This window comes from Centropristis striata, chromosome 13, assembly GCF_030273125.1.
Source record: "Centropristis striata isolate RG_2023a ecotype Rhode Island chromosome 13, C.striata_1.0, whole genome shotgun sequence".
NCBI classification, from domain to species: Eukaryota; Metazoa; Chordata; class Actinopteri; order Perciformes; family Serranidae; genus Centropristis; species Centropristis striata.
In genome coordinates this window covers 24,516,650-24,534,044 of record NC_081529.1, presented here as the reverse complement: position 1 = coordinate 24,534,044, position 17,395 = coordinate 24,516,650, and the positions used below count along the sequence as shown (strand labels likewise).

At 38.2% G+C, this 17,395-nt stretch overlaps 1 protein-coding gene across 2 annotated transcripts; it reads left to right on the top strand.

Moving 5' to 3' along the window:
- The first annotated feature begins 625 nt into the window (after positions 1 to 625).
- Positions 626 to 15,445, top strand: stat3 (signal transducer and activator of transcription 3 (acute-phase response factor)). 2 transcript variants are annotated; one of them, XM_059347557.1, is made up of 24 exons: positions 627 to 851; positions 4,391 to 4,540; positions 5,252 to 5,495; positions 5,585 to 5,677; positions 5,798 to 5,879; positions 6,032 to 6,132; positions 6,343 to 6,494; positions 6,857 to 7,015; positions 7,340 to 7,432; positions 7,544 to 7,603; positions 7,695 to 7,724; positions 7,830 to 7,923; positions 8,021 to 8,068; positions 8,175 to 8,258; positions 9,402 to 9,500; positions 9,621 to 9,756; positions 10,559 to 10,611; positions 10,702 to 10,796; positions 11,382 to 11,521; positions 11,605 to 11,826; positions 11,920 to 11,962; positions 12,548 to 12,607; positions 13,711 to 13,808; positions 14,893 to 15,445. In XM_059347557.1, exons 2-24 carry the CDS (start codon positions 4,413 to 4,415, stop codon positions 14,931 to 14,933), a joined length of 2,355 nt encoding a protein of 784 aa, XP_059203540.1. In that variant the 5' UTR covers positions 627 to 851; positions 4,391 to 4,412; the 3' UTR covers positions 14,934 to 15,445. The 2 variants fall into 2 exon arrangements, with proteins under 2 accessions (XP_059203541.1, XP_059203540.1); XM_059347558.1 differs by lacking the exon at positions 12,548 to 12,607 and having other exon boundaries at positions 626 to 851.
- Positions 15,446 to 17,395: the final 1,950 nt, after the last annotated feature.

Below are 17,395 nucleotides of genomic sequence, written 5' to 3'. Positions count from 1 at the left end.
GAAGTGTGTTTTTGCCACCATGTATATTTTGTGTTGTTTTGATTAAATGGTTATTAAAAAACTGAAGCTGCAACACAATGTGACACATAATTGCTCTTGGTGTTACTGATTCAAACTCAAATTATAGGCTATATAAAGCTTGCCTTTTCATTATTGTGTTTTAAGGCCTCTTTTGTCACTTCAATATTAATAAAAGCTTACACTGCCTATCATTTTTTTGTTTTCTCGAATTTTATAAATGTTTTATATACCTGGTTACACCATTTGTTTGTCAGCTTGTGTGTTTGCTTGTGTAAATGAGACTAGGAGAGGTCAATGAAAAGCACTGGCGTTATTAAACTCTTGATGACGTCGACGCTGCCAGTAACTCAGATGACTTCCAGGCTGGCTGTTCTATTGAACGGCTTGTCCTCCCTGCGCAGCAAGTAAGCGCTCTGCTCTGTCGGAGGGAGGTTTCAATGGTGGTAACAGCGAAGTTGCGACAGCAGTAAACACGACGTTCTCAACCAAACCCACCGTTAAGACCCGCCTTTGCAACTTATACACTTAATTTGATTGGCTACCGCAGAATAGGTTGTTCCTATTGGCTATCGGAGCTGTCAATCAAGCCGTGTATGGCGTTTGTCTGGCTGGAAAGACTGCAATGTAGGAGATGGGCTCGATGAGACGTGCGTCGGAGAGGTGTTTCCTGTACTCGCAAGAAAACCAACACAGTTAGGACCTTCTCCCTCGCTTTTTCGTGTTCACTTTGTACAAAAATCGTCACTGACTTATTTTGTCAGTGTTTTTAGTAGAAAAAAGTTGCATTTTTCCCACCGAGAAACTTCCAAAAGGAGTTAACAACTAGCCAGGTAAGCGACTATTAAAGAGACTTCTGCTTTTGGCATTTATTAAACATCTTTTCTTCGACATGAGGCGAGGTTGTTTTCATTATTACGTTACCGCAAACGATGTGTGTGCATAGCTAAAGTTAGCTGTTCTAGCTATAACGCTATTGAGCTACAATTGCAGCATTGTGACGAGGTTATAACTTATTCATGCTGGGGAAGCCATTCTGTGCCCATGGTGTTAGCGTTACATAAGTTATTAAAGTGTTATTGCGTTTTAATTTTAGCAACTCGGTCCTACTTTTTCCTCATGTGGCTGATAGTATTACAACTAAGACTAATAATCATGGTTTGATGTTAATGTTAATGTTTTCGGTTCTGTTCTGGATCACCTAGTTTAATTATGGTCTCACATTCGTCAGTTGTCGTCAAACAGGACTGCATAATAGCTAAAACTTTAATGGGATGCATATTTGGACCCAGTGAAAATTAGGTCATTGTTGTGTGTTTGCCTTCAATTGTCACGCCCATCTCCATCCCTGCAGGCCAACACATTGCACCTGACACTTGGCACTGAGATCATTTCCATTAAGAAAAAAAAAAGATTTTAAGAGGTGATCTCTCCAGACTTTGAGAAAATCTTATTTTTTAAGTGTATGTCAGGGTTTTAATCATGAAAATATCATCTTTGTTGCAGCCACTACAGCTGTGGAGTCATAGTGATACAGTGTATCAGATAGATTACTACACTGTTGACTGTATGTTATCTATGTTTTAGAGTCACTGCCTGATATATTTCCCTTATAAAATGCATAAACATACATTTATTGTCACCTGTGTTTACAAAGGCCATAAAATAAAGAAAATGGCATGGTTACTGATTTTTTGTTTGTTTGTTTAAGGAAGTACTTCCTGGAAAAATCAGTCTCAGTGTGTTTATGGTTAATGCCCAATGACTACCGGGCTTTGGAAGTTGGACAAACAGCTCACATCTGGCTGGTCTGGGAAACTTCTGGCAAAACCTGCTTGCATACCTTGAGACTGATGTTCAAACAAAGATGTTAAAGATGCATTGTTAAGATAATAGCCTACCATTTACCCTTGGCATTAACATCAATATTTGTGAATAATGTGCATCTTTCTAAGATTGCTCAGTGCCATCATTGAAATGTTTAATTTATTTGACCAACAGCCAATATTTTCAAACTTTTGGACTAGTGACCTTACTGCCCAAAATAACATTTGACTCTTATCATTTGATACAAACCGGCTGTTAGCTTGTAGCAAGTGACAATGTTGCATTGACTCAGTGCAAAACATTGTTTTTAATAATTGAAGAATCAATAAAAAAATCTGTACTGTGCCACTTTTGGAACTGTACACACTAGGTCATTGATGATCTTGCAGAGTTTATTGGTAACTCTGTAATTCAATGGAGTACACGGAGCATGATGAAGGAAATAGATAATACAGTAAAAGTCACGTTGTGCCAAGAGGTTACTGAACGTAGTGAGCCTGAGACATTGTTTGTAATTTCAACCCCAATCCCCAACAATAAAAAGAAGGAAATACTAATTGAGATGATGAAATAATGAAACTAATCCTCACGTTGTTGAGATGACTCAGTTGCTCTTTGATGTGATGATCCTCTCAGGGTTTTCACCTATATATCTGTGGTTTTCACATGCCCAGAAATTCACACCAGATGCACCTTTTTCACATTTCGGTGAATGAGGAAGGTGGGTCATATGAAAACTGTCACATTTGGTGGATGATATAAGGTAGTGTCCCTTCCATGCTTAAAAAAACCATGGTCATACAATGTCAATCAGAGTAATTGTTTCAAATGAATTCCTGTGGCTTACTTGGGAGACTGACATGATTTAGGGGAAACAAACGTGAGATTGGTTGAATTATCCATGCATACAGTCCATTTTAACAAATACCTTTTCTCAGTGCTTTTGAGCCACAAACCTAAATGGAGTGAGGCCATTACTAATATTTGTTGTACTTGTGCTTTTTATGCTGCAATTGTTGCCAACAATTGTTCTGTGGTGTTAGAATAAGTAATAACAAATGCATGGCTTTTATAAGCTTTACAAAAACATAATGCATTGAAATGCTATAGCTTAATACGATGTGAGATAATACTTTTATTCTATCGTAGTTATTGAGGATGAAGTTAGCGGTGGTGGCAGGATTGGAGATTTAGATAAGTTATTTAAATTTGACCATTTAAATGTGGTATTTTTGAAATAGCACAGCTTTCAGTGCTGAGTAAATAACATTTGAAAAAAAATTGTATCAAGACCTCAAAATTGAAAGTCTATTCAAATCTTGAATTTAAAGAATTGCGACACTAAATACTTATAATACTGAGAGGAGTTTTTACACTTTTTCCCTGTATCTGTAATAATAGGGATGGGCAAAACTAAGCATACAGATGTTACCAAGACTGATATATTAGTCAGTCGATGTTGACCTATTGTAGACACATCTGTATTGGGGAATATGTTGTCTGACATGCACCGATATGAAATCCCATATCGATCGGTCTCTAATACAGAGTAATTAATGCAGGGCTCTATCAAGTACAGTGTGGGTGAAGCAGAAACTTGGACGGATGTTGAATGCAAATGTATGTATTTATTTGAACTTTTTGTATGTTACCAGCATTATCTTTTTGTGAGCAATAGCAATATCTTACTCACTAGAAACGGAAATCAGATTCTAGTTTTGTGGAGAACATAGCTGAGTCATCAGTTATTAAGGATCTGAGTTTGGTTGACCTTCTGTTCTCGTATCTAAATCCTGCCTAGAGTTGTGCAATTTCACTGAATTTACCGCCAACTAGGCGCTAGACTTTGGGTGGTAATGCAACAGTATTCAAAGCTTATGTAAGAGGCTCAAACAAAGGCTTCAGATGGTTATTTTATATGGGGGCCAGTCACAACAGAGGAGACAACTTGTTGGATTTACTGACTGTCTAGGTTATTGTTAGTGTTCAGTCTGGAGCCCTCCGGGAAACACTGTAGTCTTCTGTTGGTAAGATGAGAAGACCAACCGAAACTACAATGTGGATCAGATGGATAATATTTCTAATATTGCTCAAGGTGCATTGTACTTCTCAGTAAATGAATATGAAGGAAATGATTCAAGCCAGTCTTGTATTATGTCTAAGAATATGTTCCTTCGGTTTCAGACCCATCTCTATAGCTTTTCAGTTGCTGAGAAAAGGAAGGTGTGGTTTTTCGTTGTTTCCAGTGAACGCAGTTAGGGCAAAGATCATTTATGTCTGTCTGCTTAGGGAGTTCACAGCTGTTCATGTTGGCCTATATTTCTTGGTGAAGGCGTTGTGTTTCACTGAACAGGAAGTGACTGTTCTGAATAGGAGGCCTCCTGAGAGCCTGTTATCATTTGGCGAGAAAAGCTGACAATTAGCTTTTTCTCCGTGGTCAGTTTGAGAGTTACTCTGATACAGCACATGGCAGTTCTTTTAATAATAAATAGTTTTTGCCTTCTCTGCTTAATTCATGATATTACCCTCATCTTTATTTGTGTAGGTTTGAGGAGGTGAACGTCAGGATGGCCCAGTGGAACCAGTTACAGCAGCTGGAGACCAGGTATCTGGAGCAGCTCTACCACCTGTACAGTGACAGCTTCCCCATGGAGCTGCGGCAGTTCCTCGCCCCGTGGATTGAGAGTCAGGACTGGTGAGAAATAATTGGATAATTGAGCCGTGTTATGAAAGCACACTTTGTTTCTCATATCTGCAGGAAATATGGCAGTAAATTGTTTTTATCCTCCACTCCCTGCAGTCTGGCATTTGGCCACTCATGATGACTTGACACATGGAAAGCTTTTATGTTTTGGCATTCATTCATTTGCTTTCTTATCATGCCTCTTTCTTCCCTTGTGGCTTTGTTAAAGGGATCTCATGCCTATTATGTTTCACAGTTAGGGCTGCTTGATTATGGCAAAAAACCATTATCTCAATTATTTTAGTCAATATTGAGATCCCAATAATTTAACACAATTAGTTATTGATTTTGGAAGCACTATACAGTTTTTTTTTTTTATTAAACTTAAAAAAAAAAGTGGATTTAAGAAAAGAAAGAAATATAACTAAATTAGATCAAATCAAATAATATATTAATGCATAACTAAAATTATATATATATATATAAAATATAATAAAAACAAACAAATAATTGGAGTATTATATGGATTTGTTAAAAATATTAGTACCTAAAAATATTTTCTGTCCAATTTGTATTAAATTATCTTTTTTTAAAAATCCCCTAGTAGTTTTATTGTGATTCAAAAAAAGGTGAAGGTGATGTGAGCTGTGTATTCTCTTCCTACCAGCTTTCAGAAAGAACTATAAATAACCATACTGATTATCTTATCCTCTCCTTTACAAGGGCTTACGCTGCCAATAAGGAGTCACACGCCACACTGGTGTTCCACAACCTCCTGGGAGAAATAGACCAGCAGTATAGCCGTTTCCTGCAGGAGAACAATGTTCTCTACCAGCATAACCTGCGCAGGATTAAACAGCATCTGCAGAGCAAGTACTTGGAGAAGCCGATGGATATCGCCCGCATTGTTGCCCGCTGTCTGTGGGAGGAGCAGAGGCTGCTGCAGACTGCCACCACAGCTGTGCAGGTAGAAAAGAGTTAACATTCTTATTAAGTCAAAGAGCACAAGTTCATGAGTTTTAAGTGGTTCAACAGAGAGTTTTTTTTCTCTTGCAGGATGGCCAGGCAGCTCATCCCACTGGGACAGTAGTGACAGAGAAGCAGCAGATCCTGGAGCACAACCTCCAAGACATCAGGAAGAGGGTGCAGGTTCGTTACCGTCAGAGACTCACTGATTAAGGACGCAACAAAGAATCCTGAAGACTCACTTATTTGACAAAAGGAGTCTGTCTTCTTATAAATATATAAATCCTCATTTTTTTTCTTCAGGATATGGAACAAAAGATGAAAATGCTCGAGAACTTGCAAGATGACTTTGACTTCAACTACAAGACATTGAAAAGCCAAGGAGGTAAATTAATATTTTCTTAGCTAAAGCAGTAATATTATTTTATTTGAAATACTTAAACCCATATTAAAAAGGCTTTTATCAACCATTTTGGTTTAGAATAAATCAATCAAATTTGTTTGCTGACCTGTGGCCTGTACGCTCTCTCTCTCTAGAGTTGTCCCAGGACCTTAATGGTAACAGCCAAGCAGCTGCTACCAGACAGAAAATGGCTCAGCTCGAGCAGATGCTCAGCGCTCTGGACCAGCTGAGGAGGGTGGGTGTCTGTGCTTTACCGTTTAATGAGTTAAAGAGGAATTTTTCTTTCTCAATTTATTTTACCATGTTTTGGTGTCACTTGGCTCCAAACCAGTTGATTGAAACAGCTTTGCTATTGTTTGAATACAGAGACTGGAGGCTTTGACTTTGGATAATGGATAACTGATTATGACCGAGTTTAATATATGCTGTGCCTGTTATCTTATAGCAAATTGTGACAGAGATGGGAGGCTTGTTGACTGCCATGGACTACGTACAGAAGAACCTGACTGATGAAGAACTAGCAGACTGGAAGAGAAGGCAGCAGATTGCATGTATTGGAGGTCCACCTAACATCTGCCTGGACCGCCTCGAAACATGGTAACCACAAATAAACAACAACGTATTTACTTTTTATGTTAATTTACATAGAACACACAGAACTCTAGTATATGATAGGTATTGGAAACGTATGATTTAATTAAAACTATTTCTTGACCACAAATGTTCAGGATCTTGTAACAAACTGCAAGAAAATGTAATGTATTCATCCCCATTCAAAAGTATCGTTTGGATCAAAGTTTCTGTCAAATGCTGGCCATTGTCAGTCCTTTCAAAACCATAAATAAATTACTTTAGACATGCCAAATATTACTAGTACTGTATTGTCATGTCAGTTTGACAACTTGAGGTGTTTTTGAATTAAGATGTTTAACTTAAAGTGGGTGTCATTTTCTCACCAGGATCACATCGTTGGCTGAGTCCCAGCTTCAGATTCGTCAGCAGATCAAGAAGCTGGAGGAGCTTCAGCAGAAAGTCTCCTACAAAGGAGACCCCATCATCCAGCACCGGCCCGCCCTGGAGGAGAAGATTGTGGACCTGTTCAGAAACCTGATGAAGAGGTATTGCATGCATCAAAAATGTATTGCACATCTGCTCAGGCCTTTCCTTGTTTTTATATATTATGATGATCACATGGATGTTACTTGATCTTTAGGAAGAATTAATGGTGGGGAGATTGTGTTGCTGTAACTAGAAATGCAGTCATTTACATTTCCCATTTCGCTTGTGATGTCATCTGAGCCAAGTCTGTAGGAAGACCGTGAGATGCACTTAAAAGCTGTGAATCGTTATTAAAGGGACCTTTGACCTTAGATTCTCTTCGCCATATGTTGTTGTGATGTTTGCTGGAATCTTTCTGAAACATGATCCACTCTGTCTTCTAGTGCTTTTGTGGTGGAAAGACAGCCATGTATGCCCATGCATCCAGACAGACCTCTGGTCATCAAAACAGGCGTGCAGTTCACAAATAAAGTCAGGTAAGAAACCAACACTCCAATACTGGAGTATCAGAAACAACATAGATATGTTTATACATTTTAATGAACGCATTTTATGCATCCCATATCTTGTCTCTTTATTTTTTCTAGGTTACTGGTAAAGTTTCCTGAACTCAATTACCAGCTGAAAATAAAAGTTTGTATTGACAAGTGAGTTTTTTTCTGGGGTTTTTACATTTAATATGAAGTCACCAAGACCTAAGGAGAAAGAGCTTTACTGATGTAACTGTTTATTTTTCAGGGAATCCGGGGATGTGGCTGCAATTCGAGGGTACGACTTCAACAACACATTTTCCAAACCCAAGTGTTTACTGGTTTTTTTTTTTTTTTTTATAGAAAAAACTTTCACTTTCTGCTTTGCTTTTGGTTTTTTTAGGTCACGAAAGTTTAACATCCTCGGTACAAACACAAAAGTTATGAACATGGAAGAATCCAACAATGGCAGTCTGTCAGCAGAGTTTAAGCACTTGGTGAGTTATGGAGGAAAACCTCTTACTGCCTGTCAGTGATAAAGTTTTCTGATTAAAAAAAGACTGCTGTGGAGGACTAACTTCCTGTTTGTTACAGACCCTGAGAGAACAGAGGTGTGGTAATGGTGGCCGGACCAATAGTGATGTAAGTACTTCTTCTGACACCTGGTGGTATTTAATGCTCAAATTTGTTGTCGTCCATGCAGTTTATTTTCATACAGTTGAAGTTTGAATCATCTCTCTTCTCTTAGGCCTCTCTGATTGTCACAGAGGAGCTCCATCTCATCACTTTTGAAACAGAAGTCTATCATCAAGGCCTGAAGATCGATCTGGAGGTCAGCATCATTCAGCATCTCTGTGCCATGAAGTCAAACTCAGTTTAACTTTCATGTCACACACGAGGAAAACTACCCTCACCCGAAACATAATGTTACGATACAACTTTTTTCGATTTTTCTTTGACACCACATTCACAAGATAAGTCACCAGACAAACGAGTCATTAAGAAAGTCTTCAACCTCCAGAGACTGTCACCACCTCTGCTTCTAAAAGAGCTGCTACTTAGAGTTAAACATCCTCCATAAACCCAGTTATAGACAACTACAACTTGTGAGAAATATGAAATATTTCTTGAGTCTGCAGACTTCCGTCCACAGGAATGTAACACTGAGTCAAAACATAACTAGCTAGCAACATCCACATCTATGACAAAACAATTGTTGGCTTCACACCATCTGTCAGAAGGAGACCTTTGACTTGGGATGACGCCAAGTAAGCTTGCATTATTAGTCAAAAGTTGCAATGCTGCCAGTGTGCATTGTCCAACTTTTTCTATCTTAGTGGTGTGTTTATCTACATTACAGAGTGATTATTTTGCTGCCTACTTAATCTGATTTATTTCTCATGTCATATCAAGATGTAAAGAGAGATGAAGAAAATTTGAGGTGTAAACCACAACTGATTTGTTGACACGCTAGCACATGCATTTGACTTTAATGAATCTGACATATTATCGTTTCATCATACCCAAATATTCAACCCAGATCTTAAGGTATAAGATTGATAAGAGGGCCATCTGAAGAAATCCTACTAAATCCTACTACAGTTAACGGTATTTTTTTATTATTGATTAACCTTCCTGATTATTTTCTCAGTTAATCATTTGGTCTCAAATATCAGTGAAAAATATCCATCCCAGTTTCTAAAAGTCCAATGTGATGTCTTGAATGTCTGTGTCCTGTCAGTCCAAAACCAAAATATATTTAGTTTAAAGGAGGAAACCTTTATATTTAAGGGGCTGAACACTGAATTTTCTGCCATTTCTACTGGTTAATTTGCTATCAAAATAGTTTCTGATTTATTTATTTTTTCAACAAGTAATATCGACTAGTTGTTTTAGCTCTAGCAAGGAATAATCAAACTTTTCGAAATAGAAGAAAATAAGATAAACATGCTAAATGTTTCCTTTATTCTTGCAGACTCATTCCCTGCCTGTGGTCGTCATTTCCAACATCTGCCAGATGCCTAACGCCTGGGCTTCCATCCTGTGGTACAACATGCTCACGAACCACCCAAAGGTGAGACAGCACCCTCTGGTGGAAAGCGGCTGCTGGGGGAGGATGTTTGCATGTCACAGTTTTCTAAAGTGTGAAATATATTTTATAACTGTTGGTGTGTGTGTGTGTGTTTCTGTACAGAATGTGAACTTCTTCACCAAGCCTCCAGTAGGGACGTGGGACCAGGTGGCCGAGGTTCTGAGCTGGCAGTTCTCCTCCACCACCAAGAGAGGCCTGACCATCGAACAGCTCACCACACTGGCTGAGAAATTACTAGGTGAGATGTCATGCCTAAGTCCCCGTTCACACGAGGATGCTTGCATGTAAAAACGACAAAATATTTTATCTGAAGTGCCTTTCGTTTAGACGGTGACGGCGTTTTAGGGGCTTAAAGACGCAAAAATCTGAAACCACCCTCCAAAGTGGAAAAGTTGAATCCTCTCCTCCGTAGCGTGTCGTCTACACTGACAAGACACAAAACTCTGATCTGATCTGCTCACGTCACGTATGTGTTTACGTCACATACATGCTCCAGTACAGGAAATAAAGAAACGTGGGATTATTTCCATGGTGGGACCTTCAAGCTGCTCTGGCAGCTCTAATAAATTTACAGGAGTCTTTCCACCAAATGTACAGGATATGTACAGATAGTATTAGTGAACAGAGAAGGATCTGGAATTACCTCCATCACATTCTGGATGCAGCAATCGGTCGGAGGCGAGCCAGGCAGCTGTGAACGAGACCTGGGAGATCTAGTGATGGTGGAGAACTTTGTGGAAGGAGTAGCTGATGAAAATGTGTGGCGTGAAAATTTCCACATGCCCAAAGATGCTCTTATGGCTTTAAGTGATGCCGCCTGGCTGCATACAATCCAATTTCACACACTTTTGCGTCACCGTATGCAGCAGATTTCCTCCTGAAAACGCTCGTCTAAACGAGGAATAAAAAGTGAAGACGAGATGTCACTTTTGCGTCTTCTGTTCAGACCGTCCTCGTGTAAACATAGCCTCAGTCCCTAAAACATTACAATTAACACTGTCATTTATGAATGTACACTTACTCTTTGACTCTCCATCTAGGGCCGTGTGTCAACTACTCTGGCTGTCAGATCACTTGGGCCAAGTTCTGCAAGGTACTGACCTCAAAACAACGTACGGTTCAATCTTCTATGTAGTTATTGTTTTGCTTCAGTGTGAGTTATTTTTTGCCTTCCTCCTTGCAGGAAAACATGGCTGGCAAAGGCTTCTCCTTCTGGGTGTGGCTGGACAACATCATTGACCTGGTGAAGAAGTATATCCTGGCACTGTGGAATGAAGGGTGAGAGGTCGTTCCTTTGTTTATAAGTCCCTGAGCTGGCCTGTTTCGTAAAAAAACAAAGTGTTTACACATGCAGTGGTCAACAGTGCTAAATTAGATTTGCTATTCTCTACACAGCAAAGTGAGTGTTGAAATTTCAGTGTTAAAAATGTCAGAGTTGATTTCCACTCTCAAAGTGTCATTTTAACACATTCTGATTCAAATGGTGTTCAGTGTTGGAGTTATTTAACAGAGTTATTCAAGCCCAAGCAAATTAACTCTGTAGAGATGTAAAAAGCATCTCGACAAATAAATGCTGTTTTTGAAAATGTATTTTTCTTGGAATTAATTATTCTGTCATTTTAATTGTTGTATTAGTTATTATTTTTTAAACTATGTAGTGTTAATTTAATCCAGTTTAGTGAGTTAAAAAGTAACTCTTAGCACAGCGTTAAATAAGTAACTATTTTGAAAATGTTGATTTACCTCTGTAGAGTGTGGAGCTATATAAACCCTCAAAAAGTGTTAAAATTGACTCTGTGGGAGTTGATTCAACACTCCAGTTTTTGCTGTGTAATTATAAGGCTTCCTGTTGCTTTTCTGCAGGTATATCATGGGCTTTATCAGTAAGGAGAGGGAGAGGGCCATTCTTAGTCCAAAACCTCCTGGTACTTTTCTTCTGCGCTTTAGTGAAAGCAGCAAGGAGGGCGGCATCACATTTACATGGGTAGAGAAAGACATCAGTGGTGAGTTGTTGTTGACTATAATCTTCCCAGGATTTATTTTATTATCAGTGTTATCAATACTGAGCTTCCTTGTGTGTCTCCAGGAAAGACCCAGATGCAGTCAGTGGAGCCTTACACCAAGCAGCAGCTCAACAGCATGTCGTTCGCTGACATCATCATGGGCTACAAGATCATGGACGCTACCAACATCCTGGTTTCACCTCTTGTGTACCTCTACCCCGATATCCCCAAAGACGAGGCTTTTGGGAAGTACTGCCGGCCAGAATCACTTCCCGAACCCGAGCTGGGAGGAGACTCTACGAGCAGTAAGTGACCGCGAGACAAATATTGTTTAGTATGCATATTATTTATAACATTTTTGTGGGTGATAGTGCTGACATGTTTCTTTTCCCTGACAGCTATTCAGCCATACTTGAAGACAAAGTTCATCTGTGTTACCCCGTAAGTGTTTCCCTTTTATTTTCATTTCAACAATATTTACCGGAAGAAAAAAAAAAATATATATATATATATATATATATTTACCGGAAGATCTCGTACCCTCCGTTGACCTCCACTTATGTTATTCCTTTTTATTGTTTTTTTTACAAAGACGAGAGATTCTCTCTGAATGTTCCTGTAAAAGATCTGAACTTCCTTTTTTTTTAATTTCTTTTTTGTATTGCCAAATGTTCAAAAAAAAGAGAACAAAGCAGTTTTTACTCTCACTGTGACTCACTGATGTCAGTGGAGGAACTATCACCCTGTCCTCAGACCAAGTATTGTCCAGATTATGCAGAATGTCGTTTTAAAAGAATATGTTCCCTTGGAATGAAACCGACTCATTCCAAGGGAATCTCAGTTGTGTTTAAAGGGAAACATATATTTTCTCCCAGATAACGTCACAGTTTTAAACACACGGTTAACGTTCTCCTTCAGAGAGGAGTGTGTGCACAGGCCAGTCAGCAATGTGCGCTTCGGTTGTTCGAAGGTTTGATGGTGTGGCTTGTGAGGTTTGCTCAGTGAGATCCTGACCTGTCTCCGTAGGTGTCCCTCCGTGTTCATGGACTTGCCGGACAGTGAGCTGCTTGGGAACGGATTCCCAGGGTAGGCGCTCGGGGTGGGGGGGCAGGTCGCATGTAGGGAGGGCTTTGTTTGTGCATCTTGTCACTTTTGCTTATGTGTTTCATGGGTGGGTCCCCGGGATACTGGTGCTATACCCCTTCCGACATAATTCCTGTTTGTTTTTCCGAATCACCGTCACTTTCTCTGGTCCTAACACAAGAGCATCTCCATGCCATTTATCAAGTTTTCATTTGGTTCGGACCACACTCTGTTTTCCTGACATTTGTTTCCTATTTCCTCAACCATATCCATTTGTGCGGATTCTACAGTCCAAAGTATTTTAGATGTGTCTTTGGGGAAACTTCATAAGAGATTTCTGAGAATAGCAGCATTATTGATGGGAAATAAGTCACAATGATTCAGAATTCCATGGGGAAAAAACAGAAAGAACATTTCTTAAGCCTGAGTAATGGCCTGTTTGATCCACCAGCCAACTAACCAAGAACTTTGACTGTAGCTGTCATTAACATCAATGTGTTAGTGTGCTTAACACTGCCTGCAGTAGAAGTAGAAAACATGATGTAACATCTGCCCAGTCTGTTTCCTGATTTCTAATGTATTTATATCCAAGTGTTTTACCAAAGATCCATCGCATTTTTCACCTACTCTGCGCTCTTTTGGGCATGACTTTGCACACTCTCATGAATGCTGAATTATCTTTCTATGATGAGACTGATAGAGCGACACTTTCCCTCATTAACCACTGATAATTGTATTAAACTATAGGGCTGCACGGAAGGCTTCGTCAGATGTTAGCACCCTAAATTCTTGGGATTTCTTTGGGAAATGTTTGCATCACACAAGTAGCAGACAATCCTCCTGGAACAGCCCTGTTAAACATGTGAAACAGCCCTTTTACTTGTTGTAGCTCTGCTGTTAGTGTGACGAAGACCAACACTGACAAACACAAGCCGTTGGTGGCCGTTAGCTTATCACTTGTGGTAAAGTGGGACGACTAAGATGTTGTCTCTTTAGTACGAAAGTATTTAAACTAACATGTGTAAGTGTGTGTATAAACATCAATCGGCATTTCAGATGGTAATCTGATTATTCCTCTGCTTCTGTTTTTTTGTTTTTTTTTATAGCACAAACTCTGGAAACACCAGTGACCTGTTCCCCATGTCGCCCCGCACCCTCGACTCCCTGATGCACAATGAAGCCGACGCTACTCCAGCACATTTGGGTGAGTCAGTTACACACATGGTGTGTAATGGTACACTTATATAGATCAATGTATCGATTCATCGGTGAACAATACAACTGCAAAGATACATATCGGAATACTTAAAATACGCTTTTTTTTACAGTCTCCGTTTTGAGGGGAATGATATATGTTCATTATTTACAGTCCTAACATTGACACGTACACTACCGGTCAAAAGTTTTAGAACACCCAAATTTTTCCATTTTTTTATTGAAATCCAAGCAGTTCAAGTCAAATGAACAGCTTGAAAGGGTACAAAGGTAAGTGGTGAACTGCCAGAGGTAAATAAAAAAAGGTAAGCTTAACCAAAACTGAAAAATAATGTACATTTCAGAATTATACAAGTAGGCCTTTTTCAGGGAACAAGAAATGGGTTAACAACTTAACTCTATGGAGTCTTGGGCTATTTTGTCCATTGCTGAAATCTTTTCATGTCTTTGTAAGTCATTTTGTGTCTTTTTTGGGTCATTTTGTGTATTTTTTTAGTCCTTTAGTCCAACATAAAATGTGATTTTGAATCTTTTTTTTAACTTTCAAAACACTATCATGCTCAATAAAGAATTTTAAATGTTGCAAATGTGCATTCATTTCAGAGTACACTGAGACATTAAACTGCATCATTTTCAATTCAATTCTGGAAAAGTTGGTGTGTTCTAAAACTTTTGACCAGTAGTGTATATTGGTATTTCTGTAGGACACTTATTAAGATAATGGTTTTCTGATAGAGTAATCCCAATTTATTACTTCCAAACCCTAATCTTAACCTAAACAAACTTCTAACCTTAACCCTCATGCCTCATGATTCAAAAAATGTCCTCATTATGACCTCAAATTGGTCCTCACGTGGGCTGTAATGATATCAGATTTTCAGTACACGATTATCATGTAGAAATAATTCATATTAGCAAAATGATTGAGGTATTAATGGATTTTTTTAAAAATATAGCATAAAATATACCATAACTGTGCACAAGCATATTAATTTTTTTTTACACTTAATAGTTGAGGTTGAATAATTAGAAGTTGTGTTATTAACAGTTTGTGTTTGTATTTCTTTCCACAGAGTCGTTGACTTTGGACATGGATGTTGCATCACCGATGTGAAGAGATTGATCAAGTTTCTTCATTTTCTTTGTTGGATTCGATATTGTGTTGTGATAGAGGATTTTATGATGATTTATTTTTTCCCTCTGTTCACACAATCTGTCTGTACAGTTTATTTCTTGTTCTTGTGTAAAAAAGCAAACACTTTTACATCAGAGGGAAGTTAATGATTTTAGAAAAAGCATTTCCACTCTTGTAAATTCTGACTGTCCACTTAGTGTGTGAAACCCATTCTGTACTTCCATATCTGCATATTTGTCTTGAGTACCTTTTAACTATCTGGAATTATATATTTTTTGAGAACATTATATTCCTTAAGTGATTGACTTTTTAAAAAACGATTATGAACTCATCTGTTTTTCTTTTGAGTAAGAAAATGTAACAAGTAATTGTTGTATAAGCTATGCCCCTTTGACATTGTGTGTTTTCCTGCATTTAATGGTTCTTTTTAAGTATTTTTTGATGCATTTTAAATCCATGCCAAATGTTTTTGGGAATTTAGGACTCTTAGGGGGAGGTTATTTTCTCGTAAGATTTTTTCCCCCTTATAGTGTTGTGAGAAATTACTTGATATAACCTGTAAAAGTGGTGCTTTGGAAACATTTTTTTGCCACTCCCTCTAAAATACTGTCAATTGTGATCGTGTGAGTTGCACTTGCTTTTGAAATGAGCAGTTTTAGTATCGTAGTTGCGCCTAAATTCACCTGATGTGATCAGCTAATGTAAATCACTTTTAATAACCGTTTAATTTGCAGACAAACTTGTTATAAAAAATAACCAGAAAGATAATTCACTCTAACAGAGTGTTCACAGTAAGGGGTGTTGTAGTTTGAGTTTTAACCTTTCATACAGTTAAGTTCACCCGATCAGTGCAGCTTAATGCGAGCCACGTCGTCTGTCACTTCATTAAGATGCCATTAAGAGGATTTCTGTAAAATACGCTGTAACTATTCATGATTTGACAGAAGACAATAAAAACAAGTTAGCACTAAAAGTAAACAAGCAATCTGTTTTGTGTCAATGTTGAATTTCATGTAAATTATAGAAACATGTTGGAATTTTAAATTGTTCAACAAAAATCTGTTGTTTGCAGGTTCTCTCCGGGTCCTCCAGCTTCTTCCCACAGTCCAAACACATGCAGCTTAAGTTTAATTGATGACTCTACTGTAAATTGCCCGTAGGAGTGAATGAGAGCATGAACAGTTGTGTGTCTGCCCTGTAATATTCTGGCGACCTGTCCGGGGTGTACCCCACCTCTCAGCTGGGACGGGTCCAGCCCCGTGTGGGTTATAATAAGCAGTTATGGATAATGAATGAATGAAGTACGGTTTGATAACCTTGGTCAAAATTGACCGAGTTTAGAGCTTGTTTAGTTTATCAATTCAATATTAAAGCTATTTTTTTTACAGAGTTATATGCTGAGGAACAAACTTCAGGCACTTGTCAGAGTATTAAAAAGCCTTTATTGGTTAAACACAAAATGTTTTCAATCTTTTTCTCTTCAGAAGCACCAGTAATTGTAATTGTAATTTATTTATTTCAAACAGGGACAGTGCAAAATAAAACATTAATCTTGTACAACAAGAGAATATGCATTGTGCCAGTTTCTAGCAGATTGCTATTTTCCACCTGTAGTCCCTGGGCAGGTTGATGGAACAAAACAGTGTATTAAAAATGAGTATAAAAAAAGAAAATGATTAAGTAAAATTACAGAACAAGTGTTTGTTTACACACTGGTTCACCACTATCTATTTCAAATTAAACACTCTTATGAGCTGGACATATGCAATAGTTCCCTCTGTACCTTGAAATCCCTGGAAGTTTTTGAATTTAAGTTTCTGAAAATAGCACTGAAGATATGTGTCATTGAAAGTGCAATAATATAAATTGGAGCTCTTTATATATGTATGTATGTTTACATATCGTTAGCCTCATAGCATATTTGCCTAAGTCATATTTGAACGTTTTCGGAAAACAAGAAAAAACACAATTTTTAGTAAGCCCATTGGTATTCTTAACTGATATTGTAACAGTAAGTTCAAATAGAAGTGTGAACAAGTTTGCATGAAAAAATTAAACACATCGTTTTCATAACAGATAAAAGTGACTTAGGCAGAATATGCCCTGACTAAGGCCATTTTTCTCTTACATATAAATAATGTAGTTTGGTTTGTATGTAGCCGCAAAAATGCCTAAGTCAAGGAGATGACTAAGGCAGAAAGGGATTTTGGACTCTAACAAGTGTTCTGATAGGTTGAGAACATAGGCAATAAGGCAGAAAGATGCAGCAGTGGTAGGAGAGTAAAGTTAGGCAGATATCACAATTTAGCCAAAAAATGACTTAGGCAATTATGCTATGTGGCTAACGATATGTATGTATGTGTAGATATTATATAGGTGCGTGTCTGCACATTACAACAGCACAACGGAGAAATGTTCACACATTCACTTCTCTTTCTCTC

Bases quoted from the DNA above. Each gene is read 5' to 3' on its own strand.
- stat3 (XM_059347557.1), top strand. From the start codon at position 4,413: ATGGCCCAGTGGAACCAGTTACAGCAGCTGGAGACCAGGTATCTGGAG. The intron at 7,016-7,339 runs GTATTGCATGCA...TCTGTCTTCTAG, and splicing joins TTCAGAAACCTGATGAAGAG to TGCTTTTGTGGTGGAAAGAC. The intron at 9,757-10,558 runs GTGAGATGTCAT...CTCTCCATCTAG, and splicing joins ACTGGCTGAGAAATTACTAG to GGCCGTGTGTCAACTACTCT.